At 43.6% G+C, this 20,520-nt stretch overlaps 1 protein-coding gene across 5 annotated transcripts in view; it reads right to left on the bottom strand.

The window, feature by feature from the left end:
- Positions 1-273: 273 nt before the first annotated feature.
- Positions 274-20,520, bottom strand: part of LOC110495939 (intersectin-1) — a 61,710-nt gene continuing 41,463 nt past the window's right edge. For 4 of the 5 annotated variants that reach the window (XM_021571473.2, XM_021571474.2, XM_021571475.2 and 1 more), the window contains 16 exons: positions 19,909-19,991; positions 19,267-19,433; positions 18,724-18,891; positions 18,185-18,383; positions 17,305-17,499; positions 13,694-13,815; positions 13,478-13,584; positions 13,009-13,192; positions 9,555-9,653; positions 8,803-8,970; positions 8,353-8,565; positions 5,465-5,586; positions 5,251-5,333; positions 4,135-4,218; positions 2,991-3,164; positions 274-2,736 (listed from right to left, as the gene is read on the bottom strand). In XM_021571473.2, coding sequence (XP_021427148.2) covers positions 2,588-2,736; positions 2,991-3,164; positions 4,135-4,218; positions 5,251-5,333; positions 5,465-5,586; positions 8,353-8,565; positions 8,803-8,970; positions 9,555-9,653; positions 13,009-13,192; positions 13,478-13,584; positions 13,694-13,815; positions 17,305-17,499; positions 18,185-18,383; positions 18,724-18,891; positions 19,267-19,433; positions 19,909-19,991 — 2,317 coding nt within the window. In that variant the 3' untranslated portion in view covers positions 274-2,587. The remainder of the gene's footprint in view (positions 2,737-2,990; positions 3,165-4,134; positions 4,219-5,250; positions 5,334-5,464; positions 5,587-8,352; positions 8,566-8,802; positions 8,971-9,554; positions 9,654-13,008; positions 13,193-13,477; positions 13,585-13,693; positions 13,816-17,304; positions 17,500-18,184; positions 18,384-18,723; positions 18,892-19,266; positions 19,434-19,908; positions 19,992-20,520) is intronic. The other variant, XM_036952448.1, reaches the window with a different exon arrangement.

Here is a 20,520-nt window from a genome sequence, read left to right as displayed (position 1 = left end):
GTTTTCAATAGCGGATACTTTTTTTATTAACCGTACTCTCGGTCTCTGACATTTGCAACATTGTTTCAATATTGAAACGTCGTCGTCTCCGGTTTAACATGAATGATACTTTCAATGTATAAACGTTTCAGGCACTGACGGAAGTGAACACTATCCACGAGAGAAGCATATCATGTAAAAGTAATATGGTGGTAAATTCCAAATGCATTAAAATACATTTTATTAAGTATTTACAATGTTTGTAAATTAAGGCTACAAACCAAACATATAAACTCATTGGTCCAATCAAATTTTATTTTCAACATTTAACACTTCTCATACATTGATAACAATACATTGTCATCAACATTCTTCTACGGTAGTTGTAATATATTACTTATACTCCTTTCAAATATTTCAACATATTCACATACTGCACTTTATCAGTTAAGACTTTGCTCATTAAAAAGAATAGAGAGCATCACTGGTTTGAGAGTGAACATTAAAAGAGCACTACTGTGGGGTAACCGGGAAGGGGTAGAGAGGTTGCACGCTATAAGGAAATGACTAGTCATAATCTAAGTCCTCCAACTTGAAGAGAGACCCAGCACAAACCAAAGCACTCGAGAATAGTAAGTTAATTTTACACACTCACTCCTAGACATTACACATAAGGAACAGGCTCTGCAAAAGCTGTTTTCCTTGACCACTCGCACTAACACGGCAGTGGAATTTCACTAGTATTTGTACATTATCTACATGGATACATAGCTGGTAACAACATACATTAAACTAATATTACACGAGTGAAGATCTTACCCCTCCACTGTGTTATGCTAACATTGTCAGACTTAACAGACTAAAGTCAGTCGTCTCTCCTGCCTTCGGATGTCCTTGTACATCTCATTTCGAATGCAGAACCCAAGATAATGGGAGGGTCATCATAAAGAATGAAATAACAGATAAAAGACCATATGAAAGATTGAAATGGTCTCATATCACCTGGAGGCTGATATTTCCCTTTCATCTGAATTGTCTTTCTGAGCTTCTATAAATATGTAACACAGTGCCACACAACACTCAAAATAATAATTCCCGTTCTCTTACAAAGGAAATTAATTAATTTGAGACCCAAATTGAATGAACCTGAAATACCTCTTCACAAACAGTTACAGCATTGGCCAAATATGTCCGTCACAACAAAGCCTGACCTCAGTCTCCAAAACAAAACACCTACAAATGGCTTTTCAACACAAATATAGCACTCTATATTAAACAGTGCTTTTTTGGCATACGAAAAAATACAATTAAAAACAACTAAAATATACATACAAAACGTGAAGATATGAATGCGTTGAAAATAACAGACTTGTTCGGAACAAGTACAAAAACATTCCTGACATCACCGTATGATTCTTCTAACCATCGAAAAACAAATGATTTGTAGTACATTGGTACTCATTATCTTGGCCTACGCTGCAAATGTAACTAGAAATCGTCACTCATTTAGAAAACAGGAAATCTGCTCTTCAATTTCCCTCAAACCGTTCAACAATATATTTTGGGCTAAGCCAATTTGATAGACAATATATTAGTGTGTACATTCGTACAGTACTTCTGTAATGTTTCAAACACACCCAAACATTTCTTTGGGTCTTTCATTTGAATTTCCAATCTGAAACACAACACTCAATATGTGGAACGTATAAAGGTACAGTGTAAAGATGACTGATTAGCTTCATTTTCATTCTCAGCATACTAACATTAACAACAGTTCTTTCCTTCACCAACACATTTTTCCAGTGTCTCACCAAACCTTTGAGGGTATATCTCAAAGTATCTCTCTCTTCATATTCACGTACGCACTGTACCTGCTTTTGTACCTTTGTCTCAAACCGACGAATAAATAACTTGAAACGCTTGAATTAAAGAAATACAAGCAATGACATAATAGCCGTATAGCGGTTTGTTAATAAACATGAACACAGTGTCAAAGGTTATATGGGAGTTGTTGTCAGAGGGATGGCACAACAACAGTGTGGTCATCTGGGTGGTGTTCATTAGGCCACACAACGGAAGGTGTTTTGCAACGGAAAATGAAAATTAACATTTCTTATTGGACAAGGTAGTATTGCCCGGTTCAGTCTTCTTGCTTCCACTTGTTAACTAATGAACACGGACCAGGTGTTAATACCACAGGGTGGGCTCTTTAAGACATACAGTGCATAAGCAATGATCATATGTGTTGTTCCAACATTTCTCTACATACAGTATATCATGTCTCAAAGGTTCATTGCGTTATAAGACGGCCTTTGAGATTTTAGATTAGCTGAGGAATGTTTCATAATTTTGTTCAACCAAATAATAGTGGAATCACGATATCATACATACACCATAATGATATAAAACATAAAGAGGAAAAAAATACATCACTTAAGACCCTTTTGCAGAAAATTAATTCACACAGTCACACACACAAGTGTGGGGCTGGGCTGTTGGGGAATGTCACTAGAGCTTGGTGAGACTTCGAGCAGGGGTAACGGGGGAGTGTACAGTATGGGTGTTAGGCTGGGTTAGGCTGAGCAGGGCTGGGTTGAACTGGGATGGACTAGGGCTCCTCGAAGAGCTGCAGGTCCAGTCGTACGACAATCTCTCCTGTGGGCACCTCGTGGAGCAGCAGCCTCTTGGTGATAGGCCCTTTGGAGCCCTGGTCCTTCTTAATGTCTGCCAGACGGATCTCTGTCCTGCCTAGGAAATCTACACACAAACAGACAGACAGAGGGATGATGAGTATACAGGTAAAGAGGGTTCAATATAAGATTGTGTCACACCCTATACTGGGATAGAATATATCGCATGACGGCACACTGAATCAAAAAGGCATCTAGTCAGTAAAAGGCTGTTTGTGTGTGTGTATGAGCTTGCGTGTTCGCATAGTCTCACCGTAGCCTTTTTAAACAGAGTGTTATTTTGGTGTGTGTGTGTGGGTGTGTGTGCGTCCGTAGTCTTACCGTCAGGAGAGAATTGGTCCCTCTCAAACACGGTGACACACAGCACGTCCTGCTCCAGGTCCTTGATGAAGAACTGACAGTTGGAGTTCCACTTGGGGTTGAGAGTGTCCTGCAGGGTCTTGGTGATGTGGCACTGGGAACCCATCGTCACCTCGCAGTACGGGTTGCTCTTACCTGAGAAGAGATCACAACTTAGGGTTGGGAAATTCCGTTCACTTTCCCCAAATACCCTGGTTTGAAAGAAATCCTGGTTGAAGAATTCCAAGTTGGAGGATTCCCTCTATGCTTATTCCCTCCTGATTCCTAAATTCTCAAACGGGGATTTCTGGAACAAACTTTGTCAAGTTACCAGAATTTTACAACCGAATAACAGATTGGCAGTTGTATAGACGTTTAGAATACCAATATGAGTATTCCCCCACAAAAGAGTATTTTAAATCTTCCACATACTTGTGCTCGATTAAGCTGGCCTGGTGAAATAGAACCAATGGAATAATCCCAAAAGGGCAAACCCCACCCATCTGGCACTGCAGGCAGGCAGGCTCAAAATACTATTTGAACCCCTGCATGTACTCTTAACTATCATTCTTCTCCTGTGTACTGTTGGGATCAGCTAGACTTTGATCATTGAGGTAGTAAATGAATGATAGTACATGAAAGAGACTATGTTAGAAGTTAATGGTTCTCTGAAGAAAGACAAAAGGGTTTGGAATGTGTTTGAAGGAGAGGAGAGCGATGTGTTGATATAGGGAAGACAAATGGATATCTGTGGATCAATAGGTGAGGGGTGAGGTCAGTTCCCCTTAAGGGAGTAATCAGGGTTAGTATCTGGTTACCTTCTTTCCTGTGGAGCCATAAACTGTGCGGAGGAGGAGGAAGTAGGATGAATATAAACTGATGTCTGAAATGTTTTGCTGTCTGATTTCAGCTGTACAGAACCTTTGGGAATGATTCAACTTGGTTAAAGCTTCTAGTGTCCGTGAGTTATTTACTCTGACAAATAAGAAACTAACAGTACTAAACAGCAATCGACACATGTATTAAAGGGTGGTGTGTGTCACTCTCTCGTGTCAGAGACACAGAGATCAGTGTTGAGATCAACTTAAGTTCTGGGTGTGGCAGGGGATCATCTCTAGGGACTTACCGTGGGAGCGGCAGGGTTTGAGCTCGATGCCCTCCACAATGTTTACCATCAGCCGGCCGATGCCCGTGGCCCTCTGTGAGCGAACTGCATCGAGACAGACACAAACGTAATGGTCAGAGGCAGACCTAAACGTAATGGTCAGAGGCAGACCTAAACGTAATGGTCAGAGGCAGACCTAAACGTAAATAGTCAGAGGCAGACCTAAACGTAATGGTCAGAGGCAGACCTAAACGTAATGGTCAGAGGCAGACCTAAACGTAAATAGTCAGAGGCAGACATAAACGTAATGGTCAGAGGCAGACCTAAACGTAATGGTCAGAGGCAAACCTAAACGTAAATAGTCAGAGGCAGACCTAAACGTAATGGTCAGAGGCAAACCTAAACGTAAATAGTCAGAGGCAGACCTAAACGTAATGGTCAGAGGCAAACCTAAACGTAATGGTCAGAGGCAGACCTAAACGTAATGGTCAGAGGCAGACCTAAACGTAATGGTCAGAGGCAGACCTAAACGTAATGGTCAGAGGCAGACCTAAACGTAATGGTCAGAGGCAGACCTAAACGTAATGGTCAGAGGCAGACCTAAACGTAATGGTCAGAGGCAGACCTAAACGTAATGGTCAGAGGCAGACCTAAACGTAATGGTCAGAGGCAAACACACAGAAAAGTCAGAGGAGACTAAGCCAGCATGAAAACACTCAGTTGTCATGAGAGATAGTTTGGTAACACTTCACATGAAGTTGGTCTTATACCTGTGTACTAACACTGTACAGACATTAGAAACCAAATCATTGTTAGCCAGTTCCTTGCTTCTTAGTGAAATTAAGCCATTTTTGTTAAAAGTGGAATAGTCACTATTCCTCATGTATAACACAGAAATCACTCAACTCCACAATTCCTACACTACTATGTATTTTAATCAAAATGTTACTTGCATAAATACAAGGTTACAACGATAAGGGGGTAACTTCAAGTAATAATACCAAGGTACTTAAAGAAGACACTCATATAAAGTGTTACCAACAGTGCTTTTGAGAACCTGGTCCGGGAGGGTAGGTGACAAAGCTGTCCCTCCCAGACACAGTGGACCTATAGAGGAGCAGAGAGAGACTATTATACCCAGGTAGGCCTTCTCCCTCTTCTTCTTCTCTGTCTCGATGAAGAGCTCCGAAGCTGCCTTGATCTTCTGCACCCAAGCAGTCCTGCATGAGTCATCACAAGGTCAAAAGAAAGCCTTGGCTGTGTGTGTGTGTGTGTGTGTGTGTGTGTGTGTGTGTGTGTGTGTGTGAGAGAGAGAGTGTGTGTGACTGCATGCATACGTCTGTGTGTGTACCTCTCGTTGATGCTCTCTGCCCGTATGGTGTAGACCCTGTCGATGTGGGAGATGTGGAAGATGGGCTCGTCTCCCGAGGGATCTGTTGGCAGCTTCACCAACACCTCATTCAGGAAGATGGGCTGTATAGTGGGGGTCAAAGGTCCAAGGTCACAACAAGGTCAGAACTCCTGGGGTGCATCGCAATAATATCTCATCTCGTTCCTGAATTGTGCACTCGTTTACTATATCCCACAAATCTAAAAGCATGAGATTGGTGCAGGTTTGGGGTAGAGGGAATATCCACAATATTTCTTATACAGGTCATTTCCTTTCAAATCAGTGAAGAGAAGTGAACAAATGTACAGGAAGGAGAGATAATTCAGGATGTAGCCCTGGTCTTGAACATGCCACACTACTGTACGTGGGGATTTGTCCAAGACCAAGGCTACATCCCAATTATCTCTCCTTCCTCCCAAAGTGGTCCTATGGGCCCTGGTCAAAAGTACTGTATTCTCTATAGCAGTGGTTCTCAAGTGATTTTGCCTTGGAACCCAAATTGAACCAGGTTCTCTCAGTCGCGACCCAATAATCCATCGCCAAAATGAGTTGCCAAAATACAATGTGGAAAATATTTCTTTAAAATGATTTTATTACATTTTTTGTCATTTTAGCCCCAATTTCATGATATCCAATTGCGATCTTGTCTCATTGCTGCAACTCCCCAACAGGCTCGGGAGAGGCGACGTTCGAGTCATGCGCTTTATTGATAGTAAATATAGCAATTACATGGCAACGGAACAACCTAACGAAGATCCGTTTCAGATGGAAACGTAGTCAATAAAGCGGTGAATTGGGAGCTTTAACGGTGTGCAGGCCTTCTTGTTCTATACTAGAATTCTTTATTAGCCCAGCGCCTATGTTTTTAAGGCTGTGCGTACGACCACAAACTTTTCTATAAAGGGAACAACATTAATACAATCTTGCCCATATTCTTGATGAAGAATGTTAATAAACTCACTGGCTTGAGACCACAAAATCATCCAAAATAGTGTTGCTAATAATTCTATATTGAAAATACTGTGATTGAAGAAACATGTTTATATTTAATCTCTGAACAATTTAAATGAATTACCATTTCTACACACTTCCTACCTACCTGGTGTGAGTTGTTTAATTTCAGACTTGACTACATATACACTGCTCAAAAAAATAAAGGGAACACTTAAACAACACAATGTAACTCCAAGTCAATCACACTTCTGTGAAATCAAACTGTCCACTTAGGAAGCAACACTGATTGACAATACATTTCACATGCTGTTGTGCAAATGGTATAGACAACAGGTGAAAATTATAGGCAATTAGCAAGACACCCCCAATAAAGGAGTGGTTCTGCAGGTGATAACCACAGACCACTTCTCAGTTCCTTTGCTTCCTGGCTGATGTTTTGGTCACTTTTGAAAGCTGGCGGTGCTTTCACTCTAGTGGTAGCATGAGACGGAGTCTACAACCCACACAAGTGGCTCAGGTAGTGCAGCTCATCCAGGATGGCACATCAATGCGAGCTGTGGCAAGAAGGTTTGCTGTGTCTGTCAGCGTAGTGTCCAGAGCATGGAGACAGGCCAGTACATCAGGAGACGTGGAGGAGGCCGTAGGAGGGCAACAATCCAGCAGCAGGACCGCTACCTCTGCCTTTGTGCAAGGAGGAGCACTGCCAGAGCCCAGCAAAATGACCTCCAGCAGGCCACAAATGTGCATGTGTCTGCTCAAACGGTCAGAAACAGACTCCATGAGGGTGGTATGAGGGCCCGACGTCCACAGGTGGGGGTTGTGCTTACAGCCCAACACCGGTGCAGAGAACACCAAGATTGGCAAATTCGCCACTGGTGCCCTGTGCTCTTCACAGATGAAAGCAGGTTCACACTGAACACATGTGACAGATGTGACAGTCTGGAGACGCCGTGGAGAACGTTCTGCTGCTTGCAACATCCTCCAGCATGACCGGTTCAGCGGTGGGTCAGTCATGGTGTGGGGTGGCATTTCTTTGGGGGGCCGCACAGCCCTCCATGTGCTCGCCAGAGGTAGCCTGACTGCCATTAGGTACCGAGATGAGATCCTCAGACCCCTTGTGAGACCATATGCTGGTGCGGTTGGCACTGGGTTCCTACTAATGCAAGACAATGCTAGACCTCATGTGGCTGGAGTGTGTCAGCAGTTCCTGCAAGAGGAAGGCATTGATGCTATGGACTGGCCCGCCCGTTCCCCAGACCTTAATCCAATTGAGCACATCTGGGACATCATGTCTTGCTCCATCCACCAACACCACGTTGCACCACAGACTGTCCAGGAGTTGGCGGATGCTTTAGTCCAGGTCTGGGAGGAGATCCCTCAGGAGACCATCCGCCACCTCATCAGGAGCATGCCCAGGCGTTGTAGGGAGGTCAAACAGGCACGTGGAGGCCACACACACTACTGAGCCTCATTTTGACTTGTTTTAAGGACATTACATCAAAGTTGGATCAGCCTGTAGTGTGGTTTTCCACTTTAATTTTGAGTGTGACTCCAAATCCAGACCTCCATGGGTTGATAAATTTGATTTCCATTGATAATTGTTGTGTGATTTTGTTGTCAGCACATTCAACTATGTAAAGAAAAAAGTATTTAAGAAGAATATTTAATTTATTCAGATCTAGGATGTGTTATTTTAGTGTTCCCTTTATTTTTTTAAGCAGTGTATATATATATATTTTTATACATTCATTTTTTTTTACTCAGACACCCATGACCCACTCAAAACCTCACACGATCCAAATTTGGGTCACGACCCACAAGTTGAGAATTGCTTCCCTATAGGGTGCAATTTGGGATGCGGACAATGTGTACGTTGGCGAGAGGAGAGTACTTACGGTCTTGTACATGCGGTACTGCAGGTGGGACTTGGCACTGAACACCTTGTCGCAGCCCGAGAAGCCCAGGGGCTTGATGATCTGAGTCAGCAGGAGGAAGTCGTTGAATAGGAAGCCATACAGCTCCTTGTTGCTCTTGGCCTTGTAGAGTTTGCCGCTGTGCAGGAACTTGCGCGGGCCCAGGCAGTTGGTCACCGAGTTGAACACCAGTTGCTTAAAGAAAGTCGTTAATGAAAAAGGGCCGAGTGAGTGAGTTGGGAGTGAGCCTGTTCACGGTGTGGAATTGAGCCAATTGTGTGTAATTTTGTGGAATCAAGTACATGTTCCTGTGCTTTTCATTGTGTTTTATTTCACCTTTATTTTACCAGGCAAGTCAGTTAAAAAAAAAATATTATTTTACAATGATTTGTGTTCTGTGTGTTTGTGTGTGTCCGTGTCTGTGTGTATTACCTCAGACAGCCCCTCACACTGGACGTGGGCCTGGATCCACTCTAGCCGGTCAGAGTTCTCCTTCTCCCTGACGCCCTCGTTGACCTGGGAACACAGCTCCTCAGCCTTCTCCAGAGCCTGCTTCAGATGGCTATGGTCCGGGTGAGCCTCCGGAGTATTCTCTAGGATCTGAGCCGCATCACACATAGTTACAGACAGCCAATTCCAGTGTGTGTGTATGTATCAGTTAAATATTTTATTTATTTTCTTTAACCCTTATTTTTACCAGGTAGGTTTACTGAGGATACATTCTCATTTACAGCAACAACCTGGGGAATAGTTACAAGGGAGAGGGGGGATGAATGAGCCAATTGGAAGCTGGGTATGATTAGGTGGCCATAACAGTATGAGGGCCAGATTGGGAATTTAGCCAGGACACCGGGATTAACATGAGATTACGATAAATGCCATGGGATCTTTAGTGACCACAGACAGTCAGGACAGGCGTTTAACATCCAAAAAGACAGCACCCTACAATGCAATGTCCCCAATCACCGCCCTGGGGCATTGGAATATATATTTTTTTAGACCAGAGGAAAGAGCGCCTCCTACTGGCCCTCCATCACCATTTCCAGCAGCATCTGGTCTAACATCCAGGGCCCGACCAGGACCAACCCTGTTTAGCTTCAGGGGCTGTGGTCAGGCTTCTCGATCACATACAGTTTATTTGGATGGTGAGAAGAGTGTGTGTGAGAGAATGTGTGTGTACATACATTTTTGATGATGAGGGGGTAGCGCGTCACCCTTTGCATGGGTTTGAGGAGGAAGCTGGAGAGGGGCATTCCCTTACAACCTGGATCCATGGCCAGTCTCTGTAGGGGAGAGGAAATATTATCACTATCAGATATCAGCATAGAACCTAATAACACTCATATACAGTGGGGCAAAAAAGTATTTAGTCAGCCACCAATTGTGCAAGTTCTCCCACTTAAAAATATGAGAGAGGCCTTTAATTTTCATCACACTTCAACTATGACAGACAAAATTACAAAATTATTTGCAAATTATGGTGGAAAATAAGTATTTGGTCACCTACAAACAAGCAAGATTTTTGGCTCTCACAGACCTGTAACTTCTTCTTTAAGAGGCTCCTCTATCCTCCACTCGTTACCTGTATTAATGGCACCTGTTTGAACTTGTTATCAGTATAAAAGACACCTGTCCACAACTTTAAACAGTCACACTCCAAACTCCACTATGGCCAAGACCAAAGAGCTGTCAAAGGACACCAGAAACAAAATTGTTGACTGCACCAGGCTGGGAAGACTGAATCTGCAATAGGTAAGCAGCTTGGTTTGAAGAAATCAACTGTGGGAGCAATTATTAGGAAATGGAAGACATACAAGACCACTGATAATCTCCCCCGTGGGGTCAAAATGATCACAAGAACGGTGAGCAAAAATCCCAGAACCACACGGGGGGACTTAGTGAATGAGTAGTAACAAAGCCTACCATCAGTAACACACTACGCCGCCAGGGACTCAAATCCTGCAGTGCCAGACGTGTCCCCCTGCTTAAGCCAGTACATGTCCAGGCCCGTCTGAAGTTTGCTAGCGAGCATTTGGATGATCCAGAAGAAGATTAGGGGAATGTCATATGGTCAGATGAAACCAAAATATAACTTTTTGGTAAAAACTCAACTCGTCGTGTTTGGAGGACAAAGAATGCTGAGTTTCATCCAAAGAACACCATACCTACTGTGAAGCATGGGGGTGGAAACATCATGCTTTGGGGCTGTTTTTCTGCAAAGGGACCAGGACAACTGATCCGTGTAAAGGAAAGAATGAATGGGGCCATGTATTGTGAGATTTTGAGTGAAAACCTCCTTCCATCAGCAAGGGCATTGAAGATGAAACGTGGCTGGGTCTTTCAGCATGACAATGATCCCAAAAACACCGCCCGGGCAACGAAGGAGTGGCTTCGTAAGAAGCATTTCAAGGTCCTGGAGTGGCCTAGCCAGTCTCCAGATCTCAACCCCATAGAAAATCTTTGGAGGGAGTTGAAAGTCCGTGTTTCCCAGCAACAGCCCCAAAACATCACTGCTCTAGAGGAGATCTGCATGGAGGAATGGGCCAAAATACCAGCAACAGTGTGTGAAAACCTTGTGAAGACTTACATAAAACATTTGACTTCTGTCATTGCCAACAAAGGGTATATAACAAAGTATTGAGATAAACTTTTGTTATTGACCAAATATTTATTTTCCAACATAATTTGCAAATAAATTAATTAAAAATCCTACAATGTGATTTTCTGGATTTTTTATGTATGTATGTATGTATTCTTATTAAATACTTTTTTCTTTACATAGTTGAATGTGCTGACAACAAAATCACACAAAAATTATCAATGGAAATAAAATTGATCAACCCATGGAGGTCTGGATTTGGAGTCAAACTCAAAATTAAAGTGGAAAACCACACTACAGGCTGATCCAACGTTGATGTAATGTCCTTAAAACAAGTCAAAATGAGGCTCAGTAGTGTGTGTGGCTTCCACGTGCCTGTTTGACCTCCCTACAACGCCTGGGCATGCTCCTGATGAGGTGGCGGATGGTCTCCTGAGGGATCTCCTCCCAGACCTGGACTAAAGCATCCGCCAACTCCTGGACAGTCTGTGGCGCAACGTGGTGTTGGTGGATGGAGCAAGACATGATGTCCCAGATGTGCTCAATTGGATTCAGGTCTGGGGAACGGGCGGGCCAGTCCATAGCATCAATGCCTTCCTCTTGCAGGAACTGCTGACACACTCCAGCCACATGAGGTCTAGCATTGTCTTGCATTAGGAGGAACCCAGTGCCAACCGCACCAGCATATGGTCTCACAAGGGGTCTGAGGATCTCATCTCGGTACTTAATGGCAGTCAGGCTACCTCTGGCGAGCACATGGAGGGCTGTGCGGCCCCCCAAAGAAATGCCACCCCACACCATGACTGACCCACCGCCAAACCGGTCATGCTGGAGGATGTTGCAGGCAGCAGAACGTTCTCCACGGCGTCTCCAGACTGTCACATCTGTCACATGTGTTCAGTGTGAACCTGCTTTCATCTGTGAAGAGCACAGGGCGCCAGTGGCAAATTTGCCAATCTTGGTGTTCTCTGGCAAATGCCAAACGTCCTGCACGGTGTTGGGCTGTAAGCACAACCCCCACCTGTGAATGTCGGGCTCTCATACCACCCTCATGGAGTCTGTTTCTGACCGTTTGAGCAGACACATGCACATTTGTGGCCTGCTGGAGGTCATTTTGCAGGGCTCTGGCAGTGCTCCTCCTGCTCCTCCTTGCACAAAGGCGGAGGTAGCGGTCCTGCTGCTGGGTTGTTGCCCTCCTACGGCCTCCTCCACGTCTCCTGATGTACTGGCCTGTCTCCTGGTAGCGCCTCCATGCTCTGGACACTACGCTGACAGACACAGCAAACCTTCTTGCCACAGCTCGCATTGATGTGCCATCCTGGATGAGCTGCACTACCTGAGCCACTTGTGTGGGTTGTAGACTCCGTCTCATGCTACCACTAGAGTGAAAGCACCGCCAGCTTTCAAAAGTGACCAAAACATCAGCCAGGAAGCAAAGGAACTGAGAAGTGGTCTATCACCTGCAGAACCACTCCTTTATTGGGGGTGTCTTGCTAATTGCCTATAATCTCCACCTGTTGTCTATTCCATTTGCACAACAGCATGTGAAATGTATTGTCAATCAGTGTTGCTTCCTAAGTGGACAGTTTGATTTCACAGAAGTGTGATTGACTTGGAGTTACATTGTGTTGTTTAAGTGTTGCCTTTATTTTTTTGAGCAGTGTATGCCACCTGGTATGCCATACTACATACATATATATATGAATCACATTGGATCAGTCCCAGCCTAGTGCTGTGGCTCGGCTACCCTCAAATAAGAAAGTATACTGACGCTAGTATCTCAGTCTAGTCTTGCTGTGTCAGACATCACACGAAGAAACCAAGTACGGCTGAGATCAAGGCTATTCACAGCCAACCAAACAAGGTGCATGAACAAACTGAATGAGCACGAGACATTCAGACACTCGAGGCCAGTAAGAGTTCAATACAAAATAGTCAAACATAGGGCTCTGGTCAAAAGTTGTGCACTATATAGGGAATATGATGCCATTTGGGATAGTACCGCATGCAACACGTTCTTTGCGGCCTTTCTCCATTACCTTGACAAAGTCCTTGAACTCGGGCACCTCGTCGGTCTTCTGCTGGATAAGCGTGGCCCCGTTGAGCTGGCAGCTGCAGAAGCGGATGTAGGGCTGCATGTGGGGCAGCTGGGCTGTCAGAATGTCTCCAATCATCTTCACCGGCATTCGCTCGCCCGACATCTTCTTCCTAACCCTCAGAGCTCTGGTGATGGGGGACCGGAGGAAGGGGGCAGAAGAGAATGGGACGATTGAGTCTGGTTATAGTTTTAACCATGTTCTGAAGCTGTACCGTGTTTGTTTACAAGAATAAATGGCAATGTCATTACTTTAAAATGTGTACAATATACCAATCCCAGATTGCCCCTTTAAGCCATGAGTCATGAAGACCCACAATGTTTTTAATTTTTTTTAAATCAGCTGCTATCCACCATACAGCCAGTTAAACTATAGTTATGACAACAGGACCAGAGGTGGCTAGGGGGCGTACTTGAGCAGCTTGATGTTACACATGATGAGCTCCTTCCAGTTGACAAAGATCATGGCCACCTCTTTCTCTGTCAGCAGCTCCGACTCCAGCAGAGGCTTCTGAAAGACCTGGCGAGGAAGCATTTGCATGTAATGCAGAAATGGCAGAGAGTGTATGCTTGGACTGCATGTGTGATCATGATACCATGGAGTGAATGTTTGTATGTAGTGTGGCTACCTCGGTGACGAGCTGCAGGTCATTGACATAGTTCTCCTCGGTGACGATGAGCTCGTGCGTGTAGCCCTGTCTCTTCCTCTCAACGGGTGTCAGCATGTCCAGCAGGTGCAGGTCAGCGCACCCTGTGGAACAGGACAACAGCTTCGATCAGCTCCCCTCTGTCACTCAAATACTAAACAGCCAATCAGAACACAATCTCAATGTCCCATCTCTCAAACAAACTTCAACAGAAAGCCAATGGCTGGCACTTGGGACTTTCCGTCTTGAAAGTTCAAGGCACGTAGACACTTGACACCTGAACAAGTCATTGAAATAAACAAAATGAATAAAGAAATATATTTAGAAGGTGTAGGGTAAAAGGGTCTTCTCCTAAAAAGCCAGCCTAACGTCATACATAAAAAAAAGGAATGCATAATTCTTTAGACCCTTTGTCATTTTTCCAGAGTGGTCTACAAAAGGAATAAATAAAAAGTCTTAAAGCAAACATGCTTTGGACAAAAATGGTGGTAAGTCTCAAGTAAACAAACCCTTTGGTTTTTACATCAGTAAATAAAAACACAAGTCCACTGTTGCCATTGAGCTTTTTAATCATTACACACGTCATTTTCTATATTAAAGACGGCATGACACTTTTTATTAAAGCTGACTTGTTTGTATACATTTTTCAATTTATACATTCATTTCTGAGAAAATGCTTCAGGAATCCAAGTGCAACGATTACATTTTGGATTTGTTGTTGATTCCATAACAGACCAGAAGCAATTCAGTTTATAGTCATAGAGTATTGAATATACTGTATGAGTAGTCAGAATTTTTGTTGTGCTTCTCAAACCCGAGTCAGTAACGGAGTACAAACCTCCTTGAAACTGATGGGTCTCAAAAGACATATTGGAAAGTTCAACAAACCAATCATAAAGCAGCAAACACCAATACTGTCACATAGTGGAACCAATAGGAACCAAACGGTTATATAAAAAAAGGCGGCATACAGGAATTCCATCTTTGTGTTTTAGAAGAACAATAAAATTACAATACTGTTGTGTGACAAATGCAAACAAGATTGATATGGTACCAGTACAATACTACTGTGTGTGTGTGTATATTGCTTTGAATGGATGATGCCATGCTTTTTCTTTTGTTTGAGAATAATAGGTTAAGGCCATAGCTATATAGCCCTAGAACTTGGTATCCCACTAACATTGACTACAAAAAAAATACCATAGTCTTAGTTTTTCTTAGTTTTTATATGTAAACATTGTTAAAAAGGTATTATCAGGAGGGTATTATTTTCATATGTAGTATGTTCATATTCAGCTGAATCACAGTTCTTTTCAATGGGATTTTCTTGACAAAATAACAGAGTAAAAGGTCAAACTAAATGGACATGTTGCTTCAGATTTTTTACAAATGGCAACTGCATAAACTGGTAAAAAAAAAATCACTTCAGGAGGGAAGGGGAAAACATGACAATACTACATAACCATATATATTTAAAACACTATGCATTATAATTGCATTAATTTATAAAAAATAGACTGTCGTGGTATAGTGACTGGGGACATAGACTTCAATTGACATACATCTAGGAGAAAACATGTAAACAAACTGAGGAAACTCATGAATACAAAACAACCCATCTACTCTGTGACTAATACATAGTTCTGAGGAGACAAGAATTTACTTACTTTGTGTGTCCATTCAAATCACACAATTCCAAGTCTGTGCATACTGTGTGTGTGTGTGTACCTTCCCCTCTCCATTTGTGGCGGCTGTGCAATATTTGGTTTGCATCGATCATAACCTCGTTTCACAAAATGCTACAGCACAAAGTAAACACCCCAGCACCTCCAAACAACACGATTCATCCAAAGAATGTTTGGTATGAATATAAAAAACACAGCTAGATGTGAGTGGATAAATGGAGAGGTTCAGTCCCACCCATAGGTTTGACAGACAGCTTCTCTGTCCACTGTATGAGCTGGCTTTGGGGCAGGGGTGGTCTGGATGTACACTATAGTAAATGTAATAATCTCTCCCTCCATCCTATAACGTGACCTTTGAACCCCTAGACTAGTCCATTAGACAGGTTGCTCATGATGAACCAATCCCAGGCCCAGTCGGACAACCAACCATCCACCCAATCCCCTAACCCTCCGGTTTGTTCAGATCTGTAAGATGTAAGCAATATGGTTACACCTATCCCGTTTCCTTCAGATCTGCAAACTGAAGGGGTACGGGGAAGGGGCTTGGGGTAGTCTTTCGGGCCAGGCCCTGGTTGTTTTGGCAGCCCGTCTGATGCGGTGTGTCATGAATAGTGGGTCTTTCTGTGGAGCTGTGGGTCGGATGGGGGAGGGGTTAGTAAGGGAGGGGAGGGAGAAGCTTAACGTCAAATGGAAGCCATTTGACTCATTAGTAAAAAATAAAATAAAAAAAACTGTCCGAACAAATCCGTAGTGCTGTGATGGAAAAAAAGCAGAATGACTAAATCTACAAAAAAATCTAAGTTCACAGAAAGCCACAAAAGGACCCACTATCCAGTCTCCCATTCATATGATCACTTCAAGTAGTTATTTTTTTCAATTTCCTAAAAAAAAACATTGAAATGTTTTAATTAATAATAAATGTTTAATTTGTTTAAGTAAATTGTAAAAAAAAAATAAGAAAAAAAGCGGTGTAGGATAAGGAAGCTGCTTGGCAATTTTGGCGAGTGCGTCTAACAGTTCGAATATAAGGAGGTAACGGCCTGCTCTCTGCAGCTTGACTCTTCTAGCCCACAAGGCCAGGTGGTAATCATGTGGCAGTCACATGATCGGGGTGGCTGCATCTCCCATCATCCCGCGGGGGCAGTGTTTAGGGGATAGTGGGTCTCTTTGAGGACTTTCAAGGCTGAGTGGGAATGGGCAACATATGAGTCCTAGAAAGAGGAGGAGAACACAGCACATAAGCAAAAAACGCAAACCAAAAAAGGAAACAAACCAACAAGACAACAACAAAAGAAAGAAAAATATGCAAATACACGAGCGTGCAGAACTAAATGGACGTCGGTGGCGGACGAGTTCACGAGACGACACACAGCGTGCAGCATAACAGATGAGGTGAAGTCTAACCATGGTATGCATGAGGGATGTGGAGGAGAGGGGGCGACTACAGGACATTGAGGGAGATGTTAGTGAGGAGGGACTGTACAAACACACACACACACCTCTATTCAACCGAGGATGATACATGATCTGAAAGGTCTTCAAAGAGGGGGCCCATAGGTATCAGTATGATCAGTTGCCTACAGTTTGTACCCTTGTTAAACACTGTCTCATTTGATTAGATTCCAGAGGTTTCCGAGGGTTTTTGTTGAAATGAATTGGGTATCGAAAAGAGTGAGAGGATACAAGAAGGTCATGTCTATACAAAGCAGGAGTCCACATCAGTGTGTGTGTGTGTGGAAGAGAGAGGAAGGAATGTAATCACAGTACTCGTTATGACCCATGTTGGTGTGTGAGTATGTGACTGTGTGTGAGTGTGTGTGAGCGAGAGAGAGAGAAGGGTGCAGTATGTACTCAAACTGCTGGGTGTGACTGTGAGAGGAAGACTTTAGTAGTAGTGTGTGCACTCACATTGTTGGCTGGGGTCTGTGTCGGTGGTCAGTTTGACATAGTTGGAGGGGAAGAGGCCCACGGAACCGTTCAGCTCGCCTTTCCACCAATCAGGGTCCTCCCTGCTCAGCACGTTGATGATCTGGCCCTTCCCAAAGGGCAGCTCATCATCATTCTGCGCCATGTAGTCGTACATGCCAATCACCTGACACACTGCTGGAGAAACACACACATACAAGTGAAGGGTCAGTCAGACGGCCATACAATAAATAGACTTAGGCCCAGTCCACAAAAAAAAAAGTGACTAAAGGCAGTGTTTGATCAAATATGTGATGCATTGTGGGTAAATTGTTACCGACTGATTGATCTAATAAATATTCAATATCAATGATGCAAACACGGCGATTTGTAGATCAAACCAGTCGACAATGTCGAACAAAGCCCAAAACTCTTGTTTAGGATCTGAGAGGATTGGACGGGTATTATATAGGCTACTATGGAGAAAAGTCTACATATAGCTTATCAGAGGGCAAGGTCGCGTTACTACCAAATGAATTATACCTATCCAATCCCCTCAGATCTACACAGGAGACTAGGGGTGTACTAGGACTTACTCCTGGACAGGACCTTAAAAAAAGATACTAACAGGCCTTCTTCACAACACAGTCCTTTGTTACTAATAATGACTATGTTATTGTAAAGAAAGTTACTATAACAGAAAATAATGTAATTACAAGGATGTTATTATTTCAACAGAAAATAATGTTATTATAAAGAATGTTATTGTAAAGAATGTTCCTATAACATGAAAGAATATTATGACAGGAAATAATGGTATTATCAAGGATGCTAATATAACATGAAAGTACAGAGAATGTCTGTACAAACACAGTGTTAGTACCAGTCATATGTTGAGTCAAGGAGGGGCCCCAAGGCCCCGGCGGGCCCCCGTCAGGTCCCTGCTCCTGGCCCCTACCTGCACTGGGCATTGGCAGCTTGGGGGGTGTGGGTTCTGTGGGCGTGGTCTTACTGGTGCTGGGGCTCAGGAGCTTCACGTAGTTGGCCGGGAACCAGCCAATCTGCCGCTTCTTTCCCCGGGCCTGGACCAATGAGAGGACTTGTGAGTATGGAGAGGCCACAGGGGCACAGCAAGATCATTTTAACAATAAGAAACATAGTCCCTTTCACTAGTGTTTAAAGCAAATGAATGGATGACAATGAATCTACATTACTGTATTGTAATTTCTACATCACTGTCTATGTATAAATTACCATATCACCTTGTATATTACTATTATATTATATATTAAGCAATTTTTTGTCACATCTATGTCTACATATGAACACAACTTAGCATTTAAAACATCTGCTATGACATTTCAAGTAAGTGTTGTGTGGGGTTTGTTTGTGGTGAGTAGTGTTGAGAGATGGTCCTCCAACCTGCAGCTCCCCTTCCCACCAGCCCCCCGGGTTCTTCTTCCTGATGAGGATGAGCTGGCCGGGCGCCAGGGTGAGCTGCTCGGCCCCCGTGGCCGTGTATGGGGCGATGACCTGGGCTATCTCGGGCTTCTTCCCCAGGCTTCCCGTCTTCCCTGCGGGTCCCAGTCCCTAGAGGGAAGACCGAGAGCTCTGGTTTTACTGGAAGCACAGAGGTGTGTTATACAAGGCATGCAGTTCGTGAAACGTTAGCTAATGTTGGCCAACTAGCATACTCTATTTGTTTTATATTCAACGTGAATATTCGCTAATGTTAGGAGAGCAATGGAACGCGTATATTTTTCTATGTGTATGTATTAACATGCGGCAAAATAATTTATTGTCCTACTGTTGTTTATGTCTGAAACCTAAAAAGGAAAACTCTAATATTTGTATTTATTTTTAAAAGAGAGAGCTTTTTTTTTACTGGGAGAGCTGATCAAACAGGACTGCATCGCAGAGTTTATGAATCGCCACACAACGACTTGAGTGTTTCCTAGAAGTTACCTCAGAGTCCTTGGGTTTGACGTAGTTGGAAGGGAATACCCCCGTCTTGCCCGAGACCACGCCCGTCCACCAGTCGCCCTCCTTCTTGGTGACCACGATGACGTCGCCCTGCTGGAAGGTCAGGTCGCCCTGCTCGTTGCTCTCGTAGGTGTACATGGCTATGTATTCTGGGAAACACAACATGTCTGAGCTACAGGGTCTGTTCATACACTTTTTTTTACACAGGATTTAATCTAAATGGGTAGAGTAACTGGAACATGCTGTGTTCCATGATAAACTCTGGTGTAAGTGTTCCGTTTTGTATGTATGGTGTGGAACATAGTCTGAGAGAAAGAGTATTTTAAAGCCGAGATCCGCGATAGGTGAAACGGTGCCACTGGTTGCCCCAGGCGCATTTGTTATTGTTTTTGTTTTGCTTATCAAAAAGGACATGAGCATCCAGCGTCATGTTAAAAACAACAATCGTAGTACATACTCTGCTGTTCTATCGCATGTGCAATGATGTCAGAGAAAAAAACAACAGTGCTCATTGTTTGAAGTAATTTATTTGTTTTTGTAATATTGCAAATGGACGTGGCAGTTTCACCGCAAGGGATTCCAACTCTATACTGGCCTCTGTGTGTGTCTAGGTCCATCACCCACCTTCTCCTGGGTCCATGGTCTTGGTAGGGGACGGGGTGGGTCTCTTCATGGTGGGCGGGCTGTCGGACGAGCCAGACTCAATGCTGCACCAGAGAGAGGGCAAACATTCACTCAGAGAGCCAAGCCGGTGGCTAATATAACAATACACTCTAGATGGAGAGGGACTAAAGCCATGCACAACAGAGAACTTGGCCATTGAAGTTTCAATAAAAAAAAGCATAATGATGTCACATCATTCCATGGCAGCCATGTTGCTCCCTCCTAGACATAATCAAGTTGGGATTTACTTGGAAGTTGGCTGAAGTCTGTAGTCCATGGCTGCCCAACCCTCTTCCTGGAGATCTACCGTCTTGTAGTCCAACCCTAATTTAACATACCTGATTCTACTTACTAGTTGCACAACAAGACCTTAACTAGCAGAATCTGGTATGCTAGTTTAGAGGTGGACTGAAAACCTACAGGACGCTAGATGTCGAGGAAGATTGTTGAGCAGCCCTGCTGCAGTTATCCTGCTCAACAGGTCACCCTCGCAAAAGCATCTTTCCTAGTTGATAAGGGTCCAATTAAAACACATGACTAGAAATAATTGTTTGGGTTAATAATAATACTCCA

The sequence above is a fragment of the Oncorhynchus mykiss genome, chromosome 18 (assembly GCF_013265735.2).
Source record: "Oncorhynchus mykiss isolate Arlee chromosome 18, USDA_OmykA_1.1, whole genome shotgun sequence".
In the NCBI taxonomy this organism is placed as follows: domain Eukaryota; kingdom Metazoa; phylum Chordata; class Actinopteri; order Salmoniformes; family Salmonidae; genus Oncorhynchus; species Oncorhynchus mykiss.
The sequence above is the reverse complement of the archived record's forward strand: the minus strand, read 5'-3'. Positions and strand labels throughout refer to the sequence as shown.